Raw genomic sequence first — 20,253 nt, 5'->3', positions numbered from 1 at the left:
AGGCCTCAAACTCACAGACCTCTACCCACCTCTGCCTCCTGAGTGCTGGAGTTAAAGGTGTCAGAGATGGCTCGGTGGTTCAGAACACTTCCTGGCTCGTAGGCCTGAGATGAGTTCCCAGCACCCACATGGCCACTCACAAATACCTGTAACCCCAATTCAAGGGGATCCAGCACCTTCTTCTGACTTCTGCAGGCTTCTATATATATATATGCAGGTCAATGCGTACATGCAGGCACACACACATAAAATAAATACATACATAAACCCAAAGAGTTGCTTTCTAAAATAAAATGCAAGATGACCATAGAAGACTCAGAGAAAGGAACACATTCCATGGACAGGCCAATAGAAAGGAGGCTTCCCCGCGAACAGTGTCATGGCTAATCCTACGGGTAAGCCTGAGTAGGCCCAAAGTGTCCAAGTGCTTCTTAGCTGTTTGAGTCAGGGTGGTTTCTGAAGGCGGGTATTAAAAGAGGGCCCTCAGGAAAGAAGACAGTCTGTGCAGTGGGAAGAACGGTCGCTTCTGTAGAGCCGGAATAGAAGGTGAGGAAGGCGCTCGCTTGCTTGGATTGGGTGTTATGATTTGAATACAAATGGCTTACGCAGGTGCATGTCTTGAACACTTGGTCCCCAGCTGGTGGCACCCATTTGGGGGAAGTAATGAAAACTTTAGAAGGTAGGGCCTGGTTGGAGGAAATGAGGCAGGTTCTGGGGAAAGGGTTACATCTTGCCTAGAGGCCGCCGTCTGTCTGTCTCTGTGACTGTCTGATTCATTCTCTCTCTCTCTCTCTCTCTCTCTCTCTCTCTCTCTCTCTCTCTCTCTTAGACCTAACATTCAGAAGCTCCTTGGCCACAGAAATCTGCCAGTATGAGGTTCTGCTCAAGTGTGTGGGGCCAACCAATAATCCTAATCACAGACTAGACCCTCTGAAACCCAGCCCAAATCAACACTTCTGCCTTTAAGAAAAGTCTTCCACTGACCTTGGATTGGGATTCAACCCCCGTGGCTCCTCTGGTTCTCAGGCCATATACCAGCCATCTCTTCCCTGATCTTTAACCTAGTGGTTCTGGTTCTCTGGAGAATCTTGGTGATTATAGACTGAGAAAGCCTCGGGCATAGCAGCTGCTGAGAAGTGGGGCGTGCTCCCAGGAGAGAAGACATACGTAGGTTTATGTCCCTGTCCTCAGCTACTTCCAGTTATGGGCTTACCATGCCGCCAAGCTCCATGATCCACCTTTGTGCTGACAAATGCTTCTGTCTGGCAGGCTGGCCTCTTGTCACTATTAGTAAAACCTCTGTTTTCTTCTCTGGTATCCAAACAACAACTTCTGACTACAGCAAAGGAAAGCTTAAGTATGGCAATTTTTCACTCGCAAACCCTCCACCAACAACCATGATTCTTCACAAAACCATAACCTCAATCTTGCTCTTCACTGTGTATTTATAACCATAGACCAAGTACGGTTTTATAGCCTTTCCTTTATTTTCACATTGAGTGTTATTTCCAACAGAAATTTTCACCTTCCCATGAAGGATCTGACTTCATTTTTTCTTCTGTTTAAAAAGTGAGTGTGTGTGCATATGTGTGTGGTGTATTTGTACTACACGCATGTGCTCGCCCATGTGGGTGTGGGGGACAGAAGCTGACTTCAGGATGTCATCATTGCCCACGTCATCTTCTGAAACAGGGTCTCACACAGAACTTGGAGCTGGCTATTTCAGCGAGGCTGGATGGCCAACCATCTCAGGAGATCTGTTTGGCTCTGGCTCCAACAGACACTGGCTGCCATGCCGGCCCCTGGTGCTGGTGTTGGGAGACCCCCAGGCTGGCACAGCAAGCACTTGACTCACTAAGCCATCGTCCTTGGCCCTCACTTCATTTTCAAACAGATGCAGTCTGTTGCTTTTGGGAAGCGCACAGCCTCATGGAGCCCTGTGTGTGTTTGCCCGTGATTCTTGGTATTCCTCTGCTCAGGTGAAGAAAGGGCTGACCATGCGATAGGATTGCCTCTGACAGTGTCTCCCCTACTCACCCTCTGCTCCACTCATCCTTCTTTGCCTATTTGCTGATATTAAAAAGATTTCCAACAGCCACCATAGTTTTTTTTATTTTCTGGGTAAATCTGAGACATACAATCCCAGTGTAGTAAGAGTTGCATGGCTGGCAGCACGCCCCTTGCTGTTCAAGAAACTAGGAGCCAAACAGAATGAGCAGGAGGTAATAAATAAGTGGCTGTTCCCGGGGAAATGTGATAAGACCAGTGACAGCCTCCATTCAAGGCTAGCTTGCAGTGAGTGTAACTGGGATTCCTTACAGAAGGGTGAGTGCGGGGGGATTTACAGGGCACAGATAACATATGGGCAATGACACTAAATCCAAAGAAGAGTCTACTATCTTGCTAACTTCTGTGCCCTCTACAAGGGAATGTATGCAATGTGTTTTATTATGGCTTTTCCATACATACGTGTCATTACGCTTTGTTCTCATTTGTCCCTGTCCTCCACTGCCTGTTGTTTGTCTTTATGTTTGCTGTCCCTCTCTGGCTTGTTTCTTTCTCCTCACAGACACTCCCTGTGTCTGCTTTATTACCTTCTCTTTTCCTTCTTCCTTAAGACTTCCTCCTCTTATGTTCTCCTTTCTACTTTGAGGAACATATGTATTCCCACAAAGGGGGATCTGGTCAGAGGAGGACACTGCATTGGGGTGCTCTCAGTTGCTCTGATTTCAAGATGTCAATGGCCATGTCATGGCTGAGAGTGCAGGAAAACTGACATAGAGAAGCAGGGCATAAGAAGAGCTGGCTGGGGACCAAAGGAAACAGATCACCTACCTGCAAAGCCCACCCCATGTTCCTCTTGCTGAAAGGGAGCAGCATAGGGTAGCGATAACATTGCAGCTCTGAAAAATGGACTTTATATAAAAGGGAAATCCTTTTGTGCTCAGCTAGACTTCCATGAAGACTCAAGGAAATGCTCCCTGGTTCTAGGTAGGCATGGGGTTCTGTCTACTACAGTCAAGGCACTTTCTAAGAACCCCTTCCCATGAAGCATTGGATTATCAGAAACAGAGATTAGATAATGGCTGTGATAAAGATTAAACACGCCCCCCCCCAAGGAACTGTCATTGTCTCTTGGGTGGCCCCTATAGATCTCAAGACAGATACAGTGATAGATACCTAAGGATTAGGTCATCAGTCCAAGACAAAAGCTGATCTTTAAGTATGAATCACTTTGAAATCAATTAAAGTAATTGATTTTTACTTTATTAATGCCCAGGCTAATGTATCTCCATGATGAATTAATCCAATACCATCTTTGTAGTCTGCTTCATATGTCATGTTCTCTGAGAAAACTTCCTGAGTAGCTCACATTGCTCATGTCATCCTTTAAGTGCTGCAGTGCCCTCTACCCTTGTGTACGTGTGCATGTGCTCATGCGTGTGCATATGTGCACAAGCATGTGCATGTTTTTGTGTGTACACAGGTGTACCTATATGTACAAGCATGTGTCAATCAGAAGATAAGCTCGGTGTCAGTCCTCAGACACTGTCCACTTTGATTTTATTGTTGGTTTGATGTTTCTTATTTTCATGTGCATGTATTTTATATACATATATGTATATGTTCTCATGTGGATGGGCACAAATGAAGGCTCAAAAGATCTTCCTTCATTGTTCTTCTACCTTGTCTTTTGAGGCAGAGTCAAGCACAGACTTCATCAACATGATTATCTGCCTCACCTGGTGTGGGAGAATTATCTGTATTCTGTCAATCATGTATTTTAATAAAACACTGATTGGCCAGGCAGGAAGTATAGGTGGGTCAACCAGACAGGAAGTAGAGGTGGGGCGATGAGAACAGGAATATTCTGGGAAGCAGGAAGCTCCCTCTGCCATTCCTGCCCAGACCACCAAAGAAGCAACATGTGAGCTGACAGCTGAAAAAGGTACCAAGCTATATGGCTAACATAGTTCAGAATAATGGGTTAATATAAGCTATAAGAGTTAACAATAAGCCTGAGCTAATGGGTCAATCAGTTTATAATCTTATGGAGTCCTGTGTGATTTTCTTTGGGACTTGCCAGCTGTGGGGTACCAGGCAGGACAGAAACCCCAACAAGCCAGCCCTCATATTACACTCACCAACCTGCTCTGGCAGAACCCCCGCCTCTGCCTTCAAGGCTGGAACTGCAGGCAGGCTGTCATGGCCACTCAGCATTTACACAGGTTCAGAAAGCGCTGGCCTTTTTCCTTGCCTAGTGGGTGCTTTAACCAGAGTCATCTCTGCAGCTCCCCACTCTACTTTTTGGAACAGAGTCTCACTGACCTGGAGCTTGACAAACAGATTAGGCTGCTGGCCCGGAAGCTCGAGAGACCTGCCCACCTCCATCTAGGCAGCACTGAGAGTACAAGCACCCCTAACACACTGAGAGTGCAAGCACACCTAACACACCGAGTATAAGCACACCCTAACACACCAAGAGTGCAAGCACCCCAACACACCGAGAGTGCAAGCACACCTAACACACCGAGTATAAGCACACCCTAACACACTGAGAGTGCAAGCACCCCTAACACACCGAGAGTACAAGCACACCCTAACACACCGAGTACAAGCACACCCTAACACACCAGATTGTGTTGGTTTTCATAAATATGGATGCTGAGGATTGAACTCAGAGCCTCATGTTTGCCAGGTAAACACTTTATTGACTGAGCTGTCTCCCTGGCCCTCTGGTCTTATCTCTGTTTAGACACATGCCTTTATTCTTGGATCTCTGAGTCTATAAATTATAGGTCATGTTTAATTATAAGGCCCACAAAGACAAGACTTCCTTAGTACTCTGATTTCTCTATAATTTACATTTTACTTGTTTAAAGGCTATCATTTGTGTAGTATTCAGCTTCTTTTTATTTGGGTAATGGCTTCATTTCTTGTTGTCTATAAACTCCCAGGGCATAGCAATGTATTTTTGTATGTAGCAGTTAAATATGGCCTAGGCCTCATACAATATCTAGCACATAGTAAACATCCAATAAATGTTCTGAACGTGTGTTTTCATACTTTAGAAACAATATAGCAAACACAAGCTACCTGCTTTATACCTAGTAGGATTTCAAAGAATGATTCACAAACATAGGAGCTCTCAATCAAATGGTCTAAGCTAGAGAGAGCCCTTTAGCAACAAAACCTGAGTAAAGGACTCCACAGCACACACGAAGTGAGTAAATCCAGAGAAGTTTAGAACTACTGAGAAATTGTGGCTGGAGAGATGGGTACAAGTCGGAGGATCTGGGTTCGGTTCCCAGAATCCATGCTGGGCAGCTAACAATCACCTGTGACCCCAGTTCCAGGAGATCTGATGGCCTCTTCTGGCCTCTGTGGCCACCTGCCCACATGCTGTACACATAAACTCACACAGGTAGACACATAAATAAAAACTTAACCAAATCTATAAAGAAATGGTGAGAAACTATTATTTACTTGAGATTCTCACTTATGAAATAGATTAGGTGGAATTTTAAGATAACAAAACACAAGTCATTTATTCATATGTCCTATGTCCTAAATCTAAATGCACAATAATCACAAACAAAACGTGACTCTAGCTGGGTGGTGATGGTGCGCGTCTGTGATCCCAACACTCGGGGAGGCAGAGGCAGGCAGAGCTCGCTGAGTTCAAGCCAATCTGGTCTACAGAGTGAATTCCAGGACACTCAGAGCTAAACAAAAAAAAACCCTGTCTTGAAAAACTAAGAGAGAGAAAGAGAGAGAGAGAGAGAGAGAGAGAGAGAGAGAGAGAGAGAGAGAGAGAATATGAATCTAGGTTTCTTTTTTTATTTTTATTTATTTATTATTTTTCTTTTTTTGAGACAGTGTTTCACTGTGTAGCTCTGGCTGTCCTGGAGCTCACTCTGTAGACCAGGCTGGCCTCAAACTCAGAGATCTGCCTACCTCTGACTCCCAAGTGCTGGGATTAAAGGCATGCACTATCACCATTCAATTTTTTTCTTTTTCTTTTCTTCTTTTTTTTTTTCTCAGATAATGTTCTACCTACTACACAGCCTAGGCTGCCTTCAGATTCATGCTCTTCCTTGTTTCTAGGTGTTGGGATGACAGATGTGCATCACCCTACCTGTCTTGGGATTCTAGATTTCAAACTAAGCATTGTTTCTCCTTTTCTGCAGAACTGTTTTTCCTAGCTGTGCTCTGGAAAAAAATCTTACTATGATGCTAGATTTCTAGCGATACTCTCAGCGATCCTAAGACCAGGACCTTAGCAGAATGGAAATGAAATGCCTTCCTTTCTTTCCCCTAAGGTGTTGCAGGACTCAGTGGAGTCAACTGTATCTTAGAAAATCCTTGTAGAGGCATGGCCTTGTGGGCAAAGTGCGTGTCATATGGGCATGAGGACCTGAGTTCAGTCCGCAGAGCCATTCACAAAGCCAGCTATAGTCAGAAAAAGCGGCAGGTTTCTATTCACTCACTGGTCAGCCTAGCCAAACTGGCAAGTTCCAGGCCAGTGAGAGACCCTTTCTCAAAAACAAACAAACAAAACAACAACAACAAAAACCCCACAAGATGCAAATTCTGAAGAATGATACTTGAAGTTGACCTGTGGGGTACACACACACATGGTTCATATGTATACGTATGTACCCCTCCCACCTACACATGTACACAAGCACACAATAGAAAATCTCTGGAGAGTGGCAATACTCTCCCATACATATGAACAAACATCCTTAAGCTATACTGGACACTCAGCCAGCAGAGCAAATAGGACTTCAAAGCTCCTGGTCTGCTTGTTGGCGACTCTGCACAGACCCAGCAAAGATCATTATGAGAAACTGAAAATCAAGGGCAAAAGTGCAAAAGTGACACGCAGAGCCATTTTCCAGGACAAGTTCAACTCTGCCTTATGCGCCTCCTTTCCAACTTTAAATGTCATTTCAAGTGTCCTCAACCCCGAGGTTGTCACAGCCTTCTGGCCACAGTCCCCCCAGCGCAAACTTGATTGCCTCCTCTTCACAGTTCCCAGCTGTGTTTTGATAACACAGACATTTTAGTTTCTTGTTATAAACACATCTGTCTTTTAGACATATTCTGTTGTCTTGAGTACAGATACCATGCCTGATTCTTTTTATTTAATTCAGAAATGCAAAGCAAGCACAGAGATCGCCCTCACCAAACCACCTTCCTTTCACAGAAGAAAGACAATGCTGTATACAAATGGACACAACAGACTCACTAAGGGCTGGGTTCTAGCTTAGTTGGGAAAGAGCTTGCCTGCCATGCATAAGGCCCGGAGTTTAACCCTCAGCATCACACGAAGTGAGTATAGTGGCACACACCTGTAACCAGCATTTGGAGGTAGAAGCAGGAGCATTAAGGTCACCCTCAGTTACTTAGCAAGTTCAGGATTGCATCAGGCCCTGTCTAAAAAGAGCAGGGGCAGGGGACAGCCCTACCAATGACTACTATAGTTCCAGGTGCTCAACAAGGAAGGCCATGAGGGAAGCGACTCAGAGGAATGGGAAGCAGTCAGGGAAGTTTTCTGTAGGACACAGCGTTAGTGCTAACACCCAACCAGTGAGCCAGGAATACAGGAATTGAGCCGCAAGAGAGAGCATCCTGGGAAGAGACACCAAACCAAAGCAAGGGTCGTATTTGATGGGGTATGGGTATAGAGGCAAGGGAAGAACAGATACAGAGGGAGATGCGGTGCTGGTGAAATAGCCCCATGGGTCAGGTTCTATCCCTGAGACCTGCATGGTGGACCCTGAGAACAAAGTCCTACCAGCTGTCCTCTGACCACACCACATGCCCAATGACTTGAGCACACACACAGAAACAGATACACACACAGAAGAAGATGCCATGACCAGTTAGTAGCTAACCCTCCTCCACCATACCAGAGTAGGACAACACCTTTTTCTCACTTTGCGTCATCTCTCCATTATCGCCTTCAGCTCTGTAACCTTACTGCCTGATTTCTACTAAATGATAAGCTGCTTCTAGCAACCATCACATCTGGAGCAATCTTTTGGTTCTGAGTCATACAAAACACAACAGTTGTTAGGAAACAAAGGCGGGGAGTCTTGAGTTTTAGCTTTTGTTAATGTTTAAGTCCTCTCCACTAATGTTTATTTTTCTGACCGGTGCTTCTCACGACCATCTCTGCTTACAGTCTGAAGTTCTGAACTTCCCCATGGGTTGTTTCTCTCCACACAAGTCCTTTCTGTTATGAAGTAAATCACTTGAGCAAAACTGTATACTTGACTCCACACTAACATTTAAAAGAAAAACAGCAAACTGTTCTAAAGAACATCTCCCAAGATAATTTTAAGTATTTCAGTAAGCAACTAGACTCCTTGACTTTTCTTTTTATTGAAAATAGATTTTTTTCCTCACATAATTTATCCTGATTGCTTTCCCTTCGTCCTTTCTACTCCTCCCAGTTCCTCCCCTCCTCCCTTCCCATCCAGGTCCACTCTCTGTCTCTCATTAGAAAAAAAAAATAAATAAAGACAAGATTCTAAGGAATCATAATAAAATATAATGAAATAAAACATAGTAAGACAAGGCAAAAACTATCATCTCCAAGATCTCCGAGTTGGACAGGACAAGCAACCAGAAGGAAGAGAGCACAAGAATCAGAGGTCCACTCATTCGCACACTGGGGATCCCATAAGAATACTGAACCGAAAGTTCTAACATACAGCCGAGGACATAGGGTAGACCAGTAGACCCTGGGATTCTGCCTCAGTCTCCGTGAGTTCACAAGAGTTGCTCACATTGACTTAGAGAGCCTTGCTCTCCTGGTGTCCTCCACCTCCTCTGACTCTATAAACACCCCTTATCTTTATTACTGAATCTGAAATTCTTCATCTGCATCAGCACCGCCATCTCCTCTGCAAGCCTCGCCTCATCCACAGTTGCCATCAGAGCATGGCGGAAGACAAGGAAGGGAACGAACCACTTTTGCAGTGCAAAGGAACTGTCCAGGTGTGCTGCCTGGAAAACATCGCCAGCGACACCACGTCTCTGCAAACCCGACAGCTGAGCTAAGCCTGGCTGTGAGTTACAGCGGGGCCAAAGAAGAGACACAATGACAGTCCTCTACCTGACAGCATCTTCTCTTCCAGCTCAGGACACTCGCTCTCTTGGTGGAATTCTTCTTCCTAAATTCCAGCCCCAGAAACAAGAAAAGCAGAGAGAATGTGAAAATAAGTATTAACTTACAGTCACATATTTTTGTAATTCTGAATTCATATGAGATTAAAAGCAGAGACATCGAATCCAAGTCCGAAATAATGGAGGTTAGAGCCTGGCATGGTGGCACACACCTTTAATTCTAGCACTTAGCTAGAAGATGCAGGTGGATCTGTGAGTTCAAGGCCAACCTGGTCTACATGGTGAGCTCTAGGGTAGCCATAGAGAGACTCTGTCTCAAAAATCCCAAAGGGGGGGATTAGGTTTGAGATGTGTGTATTCCTGTGTGTCTGAGTATCTCTCTGTACATACATGTGTTTATGTGTGTGGGTGCAGATGTAAATGTGCTTGTGTGGGTGGGTGAGCACTGAGGTCAGAGGTCACCCTTGGATGTTATTCTTTGGGAACTAAACCTTGTTCTTTGAAAAAGAATCTCTCATTGACCTGAAGCTTGCTGACTGGACTAGGCTGCTGGCCAACAAGTTCCAGGGATCGACATGTTTCCACCGCTATATTACATGACAAGCACACCACCACACTGGCTGTTTTCTGTAGGCTTCTGTGTCTCAAACTTAGTTCTTCATACGTGCAGCAAGCTGTCAGTTCCAGGAACTGCGATTTCCAGAAGAGAAGTTTTAAGTCAGATAAATTTGAGGGTGCTAGGTTACACATCTCTGGGTGCCATTCATACTAGAGGGTCTTTAAATATACCCTTAGAGCAGTACAGGTCCCCGGGTCTCTCTGACTAGTGTATGTAAGGTACCAATGGCCTAAATGAAAGAGTCAAAAGTTTCTCCATGGATAGTAACTCTGGCAGTAGTGAGACTTAGAAAAGTAGGCTCTAGCCTGCTTGGAGCTGATCCTGCACACAGTTTAACGTACTAACACTTATCTTTCATCTGGAAAATGGGTGTACACACTGCTCTCTGAATACTGGCATAATGTTCCTATTGATTATGCTTTGATTAATGTGTATCAATGCTGACCAATGTGTTCTAATCAAATCCAATCTCTCTTTACCCACACTTCCTAATCATTTCATAGTTCTAATATTCAATGTTCTACATAAAGTCAACATCTTAGCTTCCAGATATGAGAAGAATGTGTGCAACAATATAGTCCATTTTCTGTCTAACTATCTTGTAGCAGATGGCAGGACATTAGATGTAGGGATAAATGGCATTTTATTGTTTATGAATATAACATGCTTCTTACTGTTCACCCATGGATAGGCCCCTAGGCTGATTCTATAGCTACTGAGAATTGTGCCACATGAACACAGCTATGCAGGTATAGTTTTCATATACTAATTTCACTTCTTTGGGTTATGTAAACAGCAGTTGAATAATGAATCACGATAGTTCTTTTTTTTTTTTTTTTGAGAACCATCCATACAGTTGGATGGTTAGGAACTCTCCCTAACAGTTGAACTAGCTTGTGCTCCCATCACTAGCGTGTGAGTCTCTTTTTCTCCATATTTTTAAAATCTATACCAGCCACACTGAGGTGAGATGGCACCTCACTGCAGAAGTGTCAGGAGACTAAAAGATATGTGCATGTGCTATGTGGTGTGTGTGCTTGTGTGTGGAGGATGCACACGTGTGTGAGTGCATGTGGGGCCAGAGGTAGACATCAGATGTCTGATCACTCTCTACTTCTGCTTTTGAGGCAGAATTTCTCACTAAACCTGGAGCTCATGACTTCAGAAAGACTAACCAACCTACATGTACGAGAACTCCTCTGCCTCCCCGGAGTTGAGCTAACAGGCATGTATTGTTGGCCTCAGCTCTGGTTATATGTCTGCTGGAGACCAGAACTCCAGTCCTCATGCTTTCTCCACTGAACCATCTTCCTGGCCCCAAGAACAGATTTTAAAAAATGACAGCAGCTGTACCTATTGTAGCACTAACACTAGAACCTGCTACAAGTAACCTGCAGATGAATTAGGAACACTGATAGGGTTCCTCTATTGTTGTGGAATATTATTTTACCTAGGGAAAGCTGTGTTACATTTGTTTGTTCTGCATTTGTTTAATTATCTAAAGACGTGTTGCATTTGTTTTACCTTGCCTGCCTAAGACACCTGATTGATCTGATGAAAAGCTGAACATCCAATAGCTAGCCAGGAGAGGAGTAGGTGAGGCTGGCAGACAGAGAGAATAAGTAGGAGGAGAAATCTAGGCTCCAAAAAAAGAAGAGGGAAGAAGGAGAAGAGAACGAGAGAGAAAGAAAAGAACATGCCCAGGGCCAGGCAGCCACCAGCCACTCAGACATGAGAAGCAGCAAAAAGAAAGAAAGAGAGAGAGAGAGAGAGAGAGAGAGAGAGAGAGAAGCAAAAGAAGGAGGAGGGAAGGAGAGAGAGAGAGAGAGAGAGAGAAAGAGAGAGAGAGAATGGTAAAAAGCCTCGAGGTAAAACTCTGAAACAGGCAGGTTAAGTTATGAGAGCTAGCAAGAAACAAACCTAAGCCAAGGCCAAGCCTTTATAACTAATAATAAGTCTCCGTGTCATGGTTTGGGAGTTGTTGGTGGTCAAAAGAGAAAGGCTACTACACTCTAGCTTGTCAGCAAGGCAAGTTTGTGATGAGTCACCACTTTGCCTGCACCTCTGGAGAGGAAACCGCCTCCTCAGCTTCCCTCCGAGCTCGGCACGCTTCCTCTTCATTCATTGCTCTTTCTGAGAATTTAGCCCAAAAGAAGAAGCATGTGAATATGGAGTTCTACATATGATAATCAGGTCTGCTCTACAACTGTAGTGGAAGCACAGACTCAAAAACCATTTCCACCCTTTAAGACAAAAAAAGAAATAGTCCCAAAACGTGTTCTGAGTTGGCTCGTCCATCCCTACATAGTATTTCCCTGGGATCGGCACCCCACCAGGCTCTCAAGCTCAGTCAGTCAGACAAACGTGCTTTCTAATTCATAAAAAGTAGTTTCATCAAATTACCATCAGTGTTGCCTCAAAAGGGAACTGACGGTCACCTGTGTCAAGGACGAGTGTTTCTCCAGGGACCCAACACAGTCTCCAAAGTTTCTTCACTGCAGACCCGATCCCCCAATTCACCCTACTTTAAAAGCCCATAGAATAGCATTGAATGGGTAATTTGAGTATACAAGATCCCTAACCAATTATCTCAAATTTATGTTATGAGAAATTTGAAAGAATCTACTTGCTTTCCCCTTTCTATAAAGGCTGTGAACTAACACGACAGCAATGATATGCAAATTATACAAAATGATCCCACCAACGCATAACAGCTCAACACAGCACATGAATTCTTGTTTCCCAAAGCCCAACAGAATTTATACATAATAAAAAATAGAGTCATAGTACAGCCACAGAGAAAAAAAAAATCTCTTGAGATGCCAAAGTTATCCAAACTCGCTCTATAAACAAAATAATTCTCCCATAGTGCCAATGAGATGCCTTCCTTTTTTGTTGTTGTTGTTGTTGTTGTTTTGTTTCTCAAGACAGGGTTTCTCTATGTGGCCTTAAACACAGAGATAAACCTGCCTCTGCCTCCCAAGTGCCGGGATTAAAGGTGTGTGCCATCACTACCTGACTAGACTGCTCACTTTTTATCTCCCTGACTTTCAGGAAACATGCTCAATCCTCCATCCTTAAAAGCTTCAGTTTTCTCTTTAATGAAAACTGCTAAGCCCACAAGAAGCAGAGGGGGCTGAGGCGTCTGCAATTTTCCTGGCTGGAGAATGCTCAGTGCAGACTAAATAAGCATCTGCCTTTAGTAGTATAAACCATGTTCTATTTAGAGAAAGAAGGCTGTAAATGCATGAGTCTTCTCTGGAGTATGTGAGCTGCTGGATACGTCCTGAGCTGATTTTCCCAGCAATGCCACCATGACATGACAACAACCCAACCAGAGGAGCGGTTGCTAATTTTGCTGTCTGAAGTTCATTGTGTGTCCCAATTTCCTCCTTAAGATGCCCTGTCCTGTTCTAAAGAGGCTCTGGCTCCTGTGGCAGCCTGTGTGACTCAGGCCAATGTTCATCAATCATTGTACTTTGCTACCATCGGTAGAGTAGTCATTGATCCAATCAGGGCTAGTGAAAAGTAACGAGGGCTGGAGAGAGCTCCAAGGGCAAAGTGTCTACTGTGCAAGAGTGAGGGCCGGGGTTTGAATGCCCAGAGCCCATGTAAAAACAAAATGAAGTAGTGTGTGTGTGTGTGTGTGTGTGTGTGTGTGTATAAAACCTGCTTCTACAGTGAGATGGAAGGTAGACACAGAAGGATCCCAGTGCCAGTCAACTTCCTAATAAATGCTGGGGTGAATAATAAGAGACTCTGCCTCAAACAATGTGGTGGACAAGGAAGGACACCTAAGGTAAGGACGCCTAACCTCCACACATATACCGTGGTACATATACGACTACACACATGAATACATAATTAATGCATACAAATCACACACACACACACACACACACACACACACACACACACACACACACACACCAAATCTTTTTTAAAGTTAAAAGAGTCAAATTTTTCTCTGGACTTCTGGGACTTACTCACTGGCCCTGAAACCTAAAGCCAGGTTGGAACTGGTATTTGTAGTTCCTTTTTTTTTTTTTTAAAGATTTGTTATGCATGTTGTCTTCTGCCTGCATGTGTGCCTACACACCAGAAGAGATCACCAGATCTCGCTACAAATGATTGTGAATTACCATACAGTTGCTGGGAATCGAACTCGGAACCTCTGGACATACAGTCAATGCTCTTAATCTCTGAGCCATCTCCCCAGTCTGTAGTTACCATCTTTTAAAACAATATAACACTCATTCTTTGAGAATTTCATACATGTATACAGAGTACTTTGATTATCCTACCCACCCCCACCCACCTTCCAATTCCTTCTAGATCCCCTAACACAGTGCTTACTTCCTAACTTCGTGTCCTTTTTAAATAATGCACTGAGTCCAGTTAGTGCCGCCCATATGTGCATGGGCATTGGGCCATTCCCTGGAGCATCAACAATTTACCAGGGGTCAACATTCTTGAAGAAAACTGTCCTTCTCCCCGAAGAAAGCATGTAGTTGAGACTGAGCCAAAAGAGGGGTGACACCTGCTGTCATCAGTGAACCCCCAGTTCAACCATACCTGAAGCGGGGATAAGCCAGTGTCACTGGCTGAATGTGAAATGCCCTCTGCTATCCGGGGCCTTCAGTACTTGTCTCCTCACCCTGTATCACTGTTTGGGAAGGTCGTGGAGGTTGGGTTTCTTCGGGGTGTGACTATGAAAGTTGTCCGGGCCCCCAGTGCTTGTCTTTACAATGCTCCCCACCCACAACAAGGTGAAGAAGCCACTCCATGTTCCCACCGCCATGATGTTTTCCCCAAGATCATGGGTTCAAGTAGCTGTAGGTTGTGAGTCAGAATGAATTGTATTAATTTGTTTCTGCCCAGCATTTGGTCATAGCGTCCTGCTTCCTTCTCTTCCATAAGCTTCACCCCAAGGGCAGTCTTATCAACCTGCACCTGCTACTCTCCAGCCACAATGGGTTACTTTGTCTGCTGTCACAGTAAGGAATGCCTAAGACGAACAGCCTATGGGTCACAGTTTCAGAGGTTTTAGCTGGTGGCCAGTGGCTTTATGATTTCTAGGTCTGTGACAGGCAGGACATCATAGGAGGATATGATGGGGTCTAGGATTAGGCCCCACTGACTGTGCTACCCCATATCTTTAAGTGTCTCTATGAATGGACATTGATTGCACTGAGTATGGCCGAAGGTCAATGAGGAAGAGTTTTTGGTGATTGACGTCTAACCCTCTTTGTCCCCTGACTTCCAGTCATGTGCTCCAGCATGTGCACACCTGCACACGCACTGTACTAAAAGGCTAAGTTCAGTGAAGAAGAAGAGGAGGAGGAGGAGGAGGAGGAGGAGGAGGAGGAGGAAGAGGAAGAGGAAGAGGAAGAGGAAGAGGAAGAAGAAGAAGAAGAAGAAGAAGAAGAAGAAGAAGAAGAAGAAGAAGAAGAAGAAGAAGAAGAAAACCTAAGGAAATATAAAGCAAAGGACTGTGGGAGAGATAGCTCAGAAAATAAAATGAATTGTTTAAAGCCTTCTTCAAAGAGATATAACTGTGGATTTGGAGGTTTACAGAGCCCCAGGTCAAACACATGACAGAAATAAACAGACTTTATCATATGGGAGAATATTCAGGCCCAATTGCATAGGAAAGTTTGACACAACCTTAAGGCCCTTATTCCAAAGTTCAAAGTCAAATAATGATGGCAAAACATGTTTGAAGTAAAGTAAACTTTTGTCAAACTACTTGGGAATGGAGGAGATAAGATTAACAACTTATATTGCTGACCAGTCCCCTGTATGAATGAACCATAGATTCTATATGCACCTTGTACTCTGTGTTATTAGTGAGTGATAAGAGAATCATGGGTTTCCTACTTATTACAGCTTGTGATCTACCAATTGACCATCTATAAACACTTGAACGAATAAAAATGTGAATGAATCTTGTTTCAAGAAAAAAACAACTGTCCTTTGCAGAAATCTTCTTGCCTAAAATTGAAGAGTCTGGAAGCTCTGTGTACACACTGACTGGAGTCTGGAGTGAGACACAGAGCTACTTGTCCTGGAAGACAGCACACAGTGTCAGAGGTGATGCATGGTGCAGTCCACCCAAGTTGCCATAACAAAACACTAGGGATTGGGCAGTTCTTAAATGACAGAAATGTATCCTCATAGTTCAAGATCCTGGACATCTCAAGATGGAGGCAATGGTGGATTCTTTGTCTGGGAAAGACCCACTTTCTAGTCGGTAGATGGCATCTGTTCAACTCCATCTTCACAGGAGAGATGCAATGAATGAGTTCCTTTGGGCCACTTTCATGGAGGCACTAACCCCATTTATGAGTACTCCACCCTCTAACTTACCCATCTTCTAAATTCTAGCCCTTCTTAAATACATTCACACTGTGAATTATCATTTTAACATACAGGTTTTGGGAAACAAAAACATTCAGACAAATAATTATGCTAAATATTCATAAACACATTATGAATGAGAGAATTGAAGTACCATTTTTAGTCTATCTCCATATTGACACAAGAAATTACTAATACCACATATTCATCTCATACTTCTCCATGTATACAATTTATACAATCAATATTTTATTTGACTCCTTTAATAATTGTATATGTAGGTAGAGTGGTGATCCCTGAAGTGATATTTCATTTGTATTTTAATAAATACAGCTTGCCTGAAGATCACAACATAAAGCAGCCACAGTAGTCAACCATACAGGCCAGGCAGTGGTGATATACACCTTTAATCCCAGCAGCCACACTAGTTAGCCATAGAGGCCGGGTGATGGTGGTGCACGCCTTTAATCCCAGCACTGGAAAGGAATATAAGGGAGGATGAGACAGGAACTCGCTGTCTTTCAGTCTGAAGATTTCATAGAGGTAAGAGCTCTCTAGTGGCTTGGCTGCTTTGCTTCTCTGAGCTTCAGGTCAAACCCCAATATCTGTTCTCTGGGTTTTTATTATTCATGCTACAGATCCCCCCAGTTTGTACATGAGAGATGTGAACCCCACAGCTACATAACCTCAAAGAGAGGCAAGGCCACACCTTCCACTCAATGCCTATTGACGGAGTTCAGCAAGGGGCCACTGAGATGGCTCAACAGGTAAAGGGGCTCACCACCATGCTTGCAACCAGAGCGAATCCCACCAGGCTCTATACTGTAGAAGGGAAGATGTAATTCTCACAAACTACTCAGTGATCTTCACACGTGTGGGGTGGTATGCCTGTGCCCATGGCTGCACACACCTGCATACAATAAATAAATGAAGGCAATAAAATCTTCACAGGAAAAACGGAGCATGGTGAGATAGCTTCTGTTGAGGTCTGGGTTTGAAGTGCCCTCTGAAAGGATCATGCATTGAGATTTGGTCCCTGTCTGGAAGACCTGTCATTAACAGGAGATAGGATTGTGTGGGTGCTGATCCACTGATGGGTTCATACTTTGGTGGCATGACTGGGAAGTGTGGCAACTTAAGACAGATCAGGGGGCATAGAACACTGAGGGTGTGTCCTGCCCACCCCTCTTTTCCTAGCCACCATGAGGTGACCTCTTCCGTTACATACACCTGCCACAAGGATGTTTTGTCTAACTAAAGCCCAACAGCAATGGAGCTAACACACCAGGAGCCAACACAACACAACAGAGTTAGCACACTGTGGGCCAAAGCAAACCCTCAGTCCTTTAAATCACTTCTCTCAGGCATTTGACACAGTGGAGAGAGTGACAGGGGTTGCTATTGGCTCCTGTTGCTCCCTCCAAGTTAACACAGAAACTTCAGAGAGTTTGGGAAAGAAGAGGTATGGCCAGCTGCCTCAAACTTCTCCAGGGTGAGCATTCCCTCGAAGCTCTCCTAAGACTCTTGGAGATGATGACAGAGTTCTGTGTTCCACACCCTGCCTAGTCTCCCATTCAGTGCTCCCTCTGAACCCTGTCATTTGCAGAAGCTGGAATTATATCCGTGAGCAGGAGCCACAGCCATAAGCACTGACACCCAATAACCCTTTTGGTTTCCTGCAAACCCTTCCAGAATAGATAGGAACTTGGTGGTGATGGCTTTTGTTGTTTTGTTTCCGTTTTTATTTTAAACCTAAATTGTTCCAGCTCTCACGGAAGCTAAAGCTGTGACAAAGATTCAAGGTCTGGCACCCAAACCTGTCCTGAACTTTTGGTTGACTGAAAGTACAATTTATAAATTGTCTTCGTGAATTTAAAGTATTATGTGATTCATCTGGAGAAAAAAAATGCTTAATTAAGATTCTTCAATGCCAACTAAAGAATTAGAGAGACTGGGAAAGGAGCCAAAGACTGTATCTCCTGGGCACCCCAACACACAGAGTTCTTTCTAAGCATATATTTTAAGTCAACTTATAAGACAATATCAGGTTTTTCATTTTAATTTAAGACCTTTTTCTTTTAAAGACTTATTTTATGTGTGTTTTTTTTTACCTACATGTATGTATGTGTACCATGTACATGCCTGGCAGTGCCTGCAGAGGTCAGAAGAGGGCATCAGATCCCCTGGGCCAGAATTATATATGGTCATGAGGTACCACGTGAGTACTGGGAATCCAACCCAAGTCCACTGAAAAATCAACAAGTGCTCTTAACTGCTGAGCCATCTTTCTGGCCCCAATAATAATGTCTTTAATGTAATTGTGATAGTTCTTTTAATTGCATGGAAGCCTTGACATATAACTCAATAATTTCAGGAATCAAGAGAAGCTTTGTGCCCAAAACACCTGGCAAAGGTTCCTAGTTTTAAGGATTTCCCTGAGCCAGCACGTCGCTGCATCTTTGAGACAAGCATCAATAAAATAAATAATATGCTTCCAATTCGCCTTTATTAGCATTTTGTTTTATTATATCCTATTTTTTGGGCCTTTGAGACAGAATCTCTACATAACCCAGGCTGGCCTGAAACTCACAATCCTCTTGCCTCAGCCTTCTAAGTGCTGAGAATACAGGAATGGTAAGCTCATTACAGAAAGGTGATTTCGTAGAGAGGCCAGAGGGGCCCGATTCCCCTCCAAAACAACTGGGGGAACCTGATCAGATTCTTAGGCTCCGTTTCTCTGTCACAAACAAGAAGGTGACCCTTATGGGAAGTCTGAAACCTTATGGGATGTCTCCAGATCAAATAAATGGAAGAAGCATGAGACACACGCTGGGGTCTCTAGAGCAATGGCTTCACCCTCCAGGTCAGTTACTCTCTGATGGCTTCGGGAGAACTCAGTCACTCCTGGGCAAAAACAAAATCAACACAGCGAATAGAATTTCTGTTGCTTCACACACAGTGTTTATTCAGCAGATATGGATTGTTTGTGGACTAGGCTCAGGCAACACCAAGAGCATGGAGGATCTAGAGAAATTCAGCATGGAACAGGTGGTGGTTTTATGAGAGGAGAAGGGAGGGGAAGGCACTAGTGAAGAGTGTGCCCAAGAGTCTTCCCATCTGCATTTACAGACCATGAAGATTGATGTGTTCTCTCTCTCGCTCTCTCGCTCTCTCTCTCTCATACACCACACACACACACACACACACACACAAACACACACACACACACACACACACACACACACATACACACAAATAGGCAATAAGACCCGGAAGAATATTTTGATTGTTCAGCCCATTCTGTGATGCTCTGATCTTCCTAACAGGACACAAGCCTTTTGTCTTAGTTCCTTTCCTGTCAGAATTTCCAGAAAGGGAAAGGTTGTTTACAGAGAATTTGAGTGAGTGTCCAAGGTTCCTTCCTTTACAATGAATTTACAAATGAAGTTCCTTTCTGAAGACATCTCCACTCATTTGCTCACCCTCTCCTCCCACACCTTCCTGCTGGTGTGATGCTTCCCACAGCTGCTGCTAATGTGGTCCAGATGTTCAAACCCATCAGTGCCCTTGAACCAATTCTGAACTTTAATCTAGAGAGGATTTTATTATAATCTAATGTGAACCTTTCTTTCATTTTCTGAAAAATATCATTCATTCAACAAGCAATGATATTCAACAAACATTATGCATGCTACTGGCTAGTACGAGCGAGACTATGGGACCGGGCATATGGTCCTTGTCTCCCAATAACTCCTTCAGAAGAAAAACAATCGTTACAGCATGAGAAGAAGCAGTGCAGTATTACTAGTGCAGGAATGCTGAGGGACACGTCCTCTTTCGAAGGTCACGAGAGTTAAGTACAAGGAAGACTTCTCAGGATGTTGGTACACACCAGGGAGGTGGAGATGAGGTAGTATTCCAGGTGGAAAGTGCTTCGGGAACACAGTCTTAGACAATTATCTTCCATCTCAGAGGAAGAACACATCCCCAGTATCTTTCTCCTTGTGTCTGTTGACTACATCAATGGATTCCCTTGGCCTCTGGCTTCCTACTTAGGTCAACCAATGAGAACCACTAGCTAAGAAAGGGAGGAGAGGGAGGTCAAGTTCTTATTTCCCTATGCTCATCTGTGA

At 44.0% G+C, this 20,253-nt stretch overlaps 1 protein-coding gene across 1 annotated transcript in view; it reads right to left on the bottom strand.

The window, feature by feature from the left end:
• Fam107b (family with sequence similarity 107 member B) overlaps positions 1 to 20,253 on the bottom strand; it is a 203,433-nt gene that overhangs the window by 118,612 nt on the left and 64,568 nt on the right. The window contains exon 2 of the mRNA XM_085699078.2: positions 9,131 to 9,188. Coding sequence (XP_085555204.2) covers positions 9,131 to 9,188 — 58 coding nt within the window. The remainder of the gene's footprint in view (positions 1 to 9,130; positions 9,189 to 20,253) is intronic.

This window comes from Myodes glareolus, chromosome 14, assembly GCF_982192425.1.
Source record: "Myodes glareolus chromosome 14, mMyoGla1.1, whole genome shotgun sequence".
NCBI lineage: Eukaryota > Metazoa > Chordata > Mammalia > Rodentia > Cricetidae > Myodes > Myodes glareolus.
Note: the sequence above shows the minus strand (reverse complement) of the source record. Positions and strands in the feature narration are given on the sequence as shown.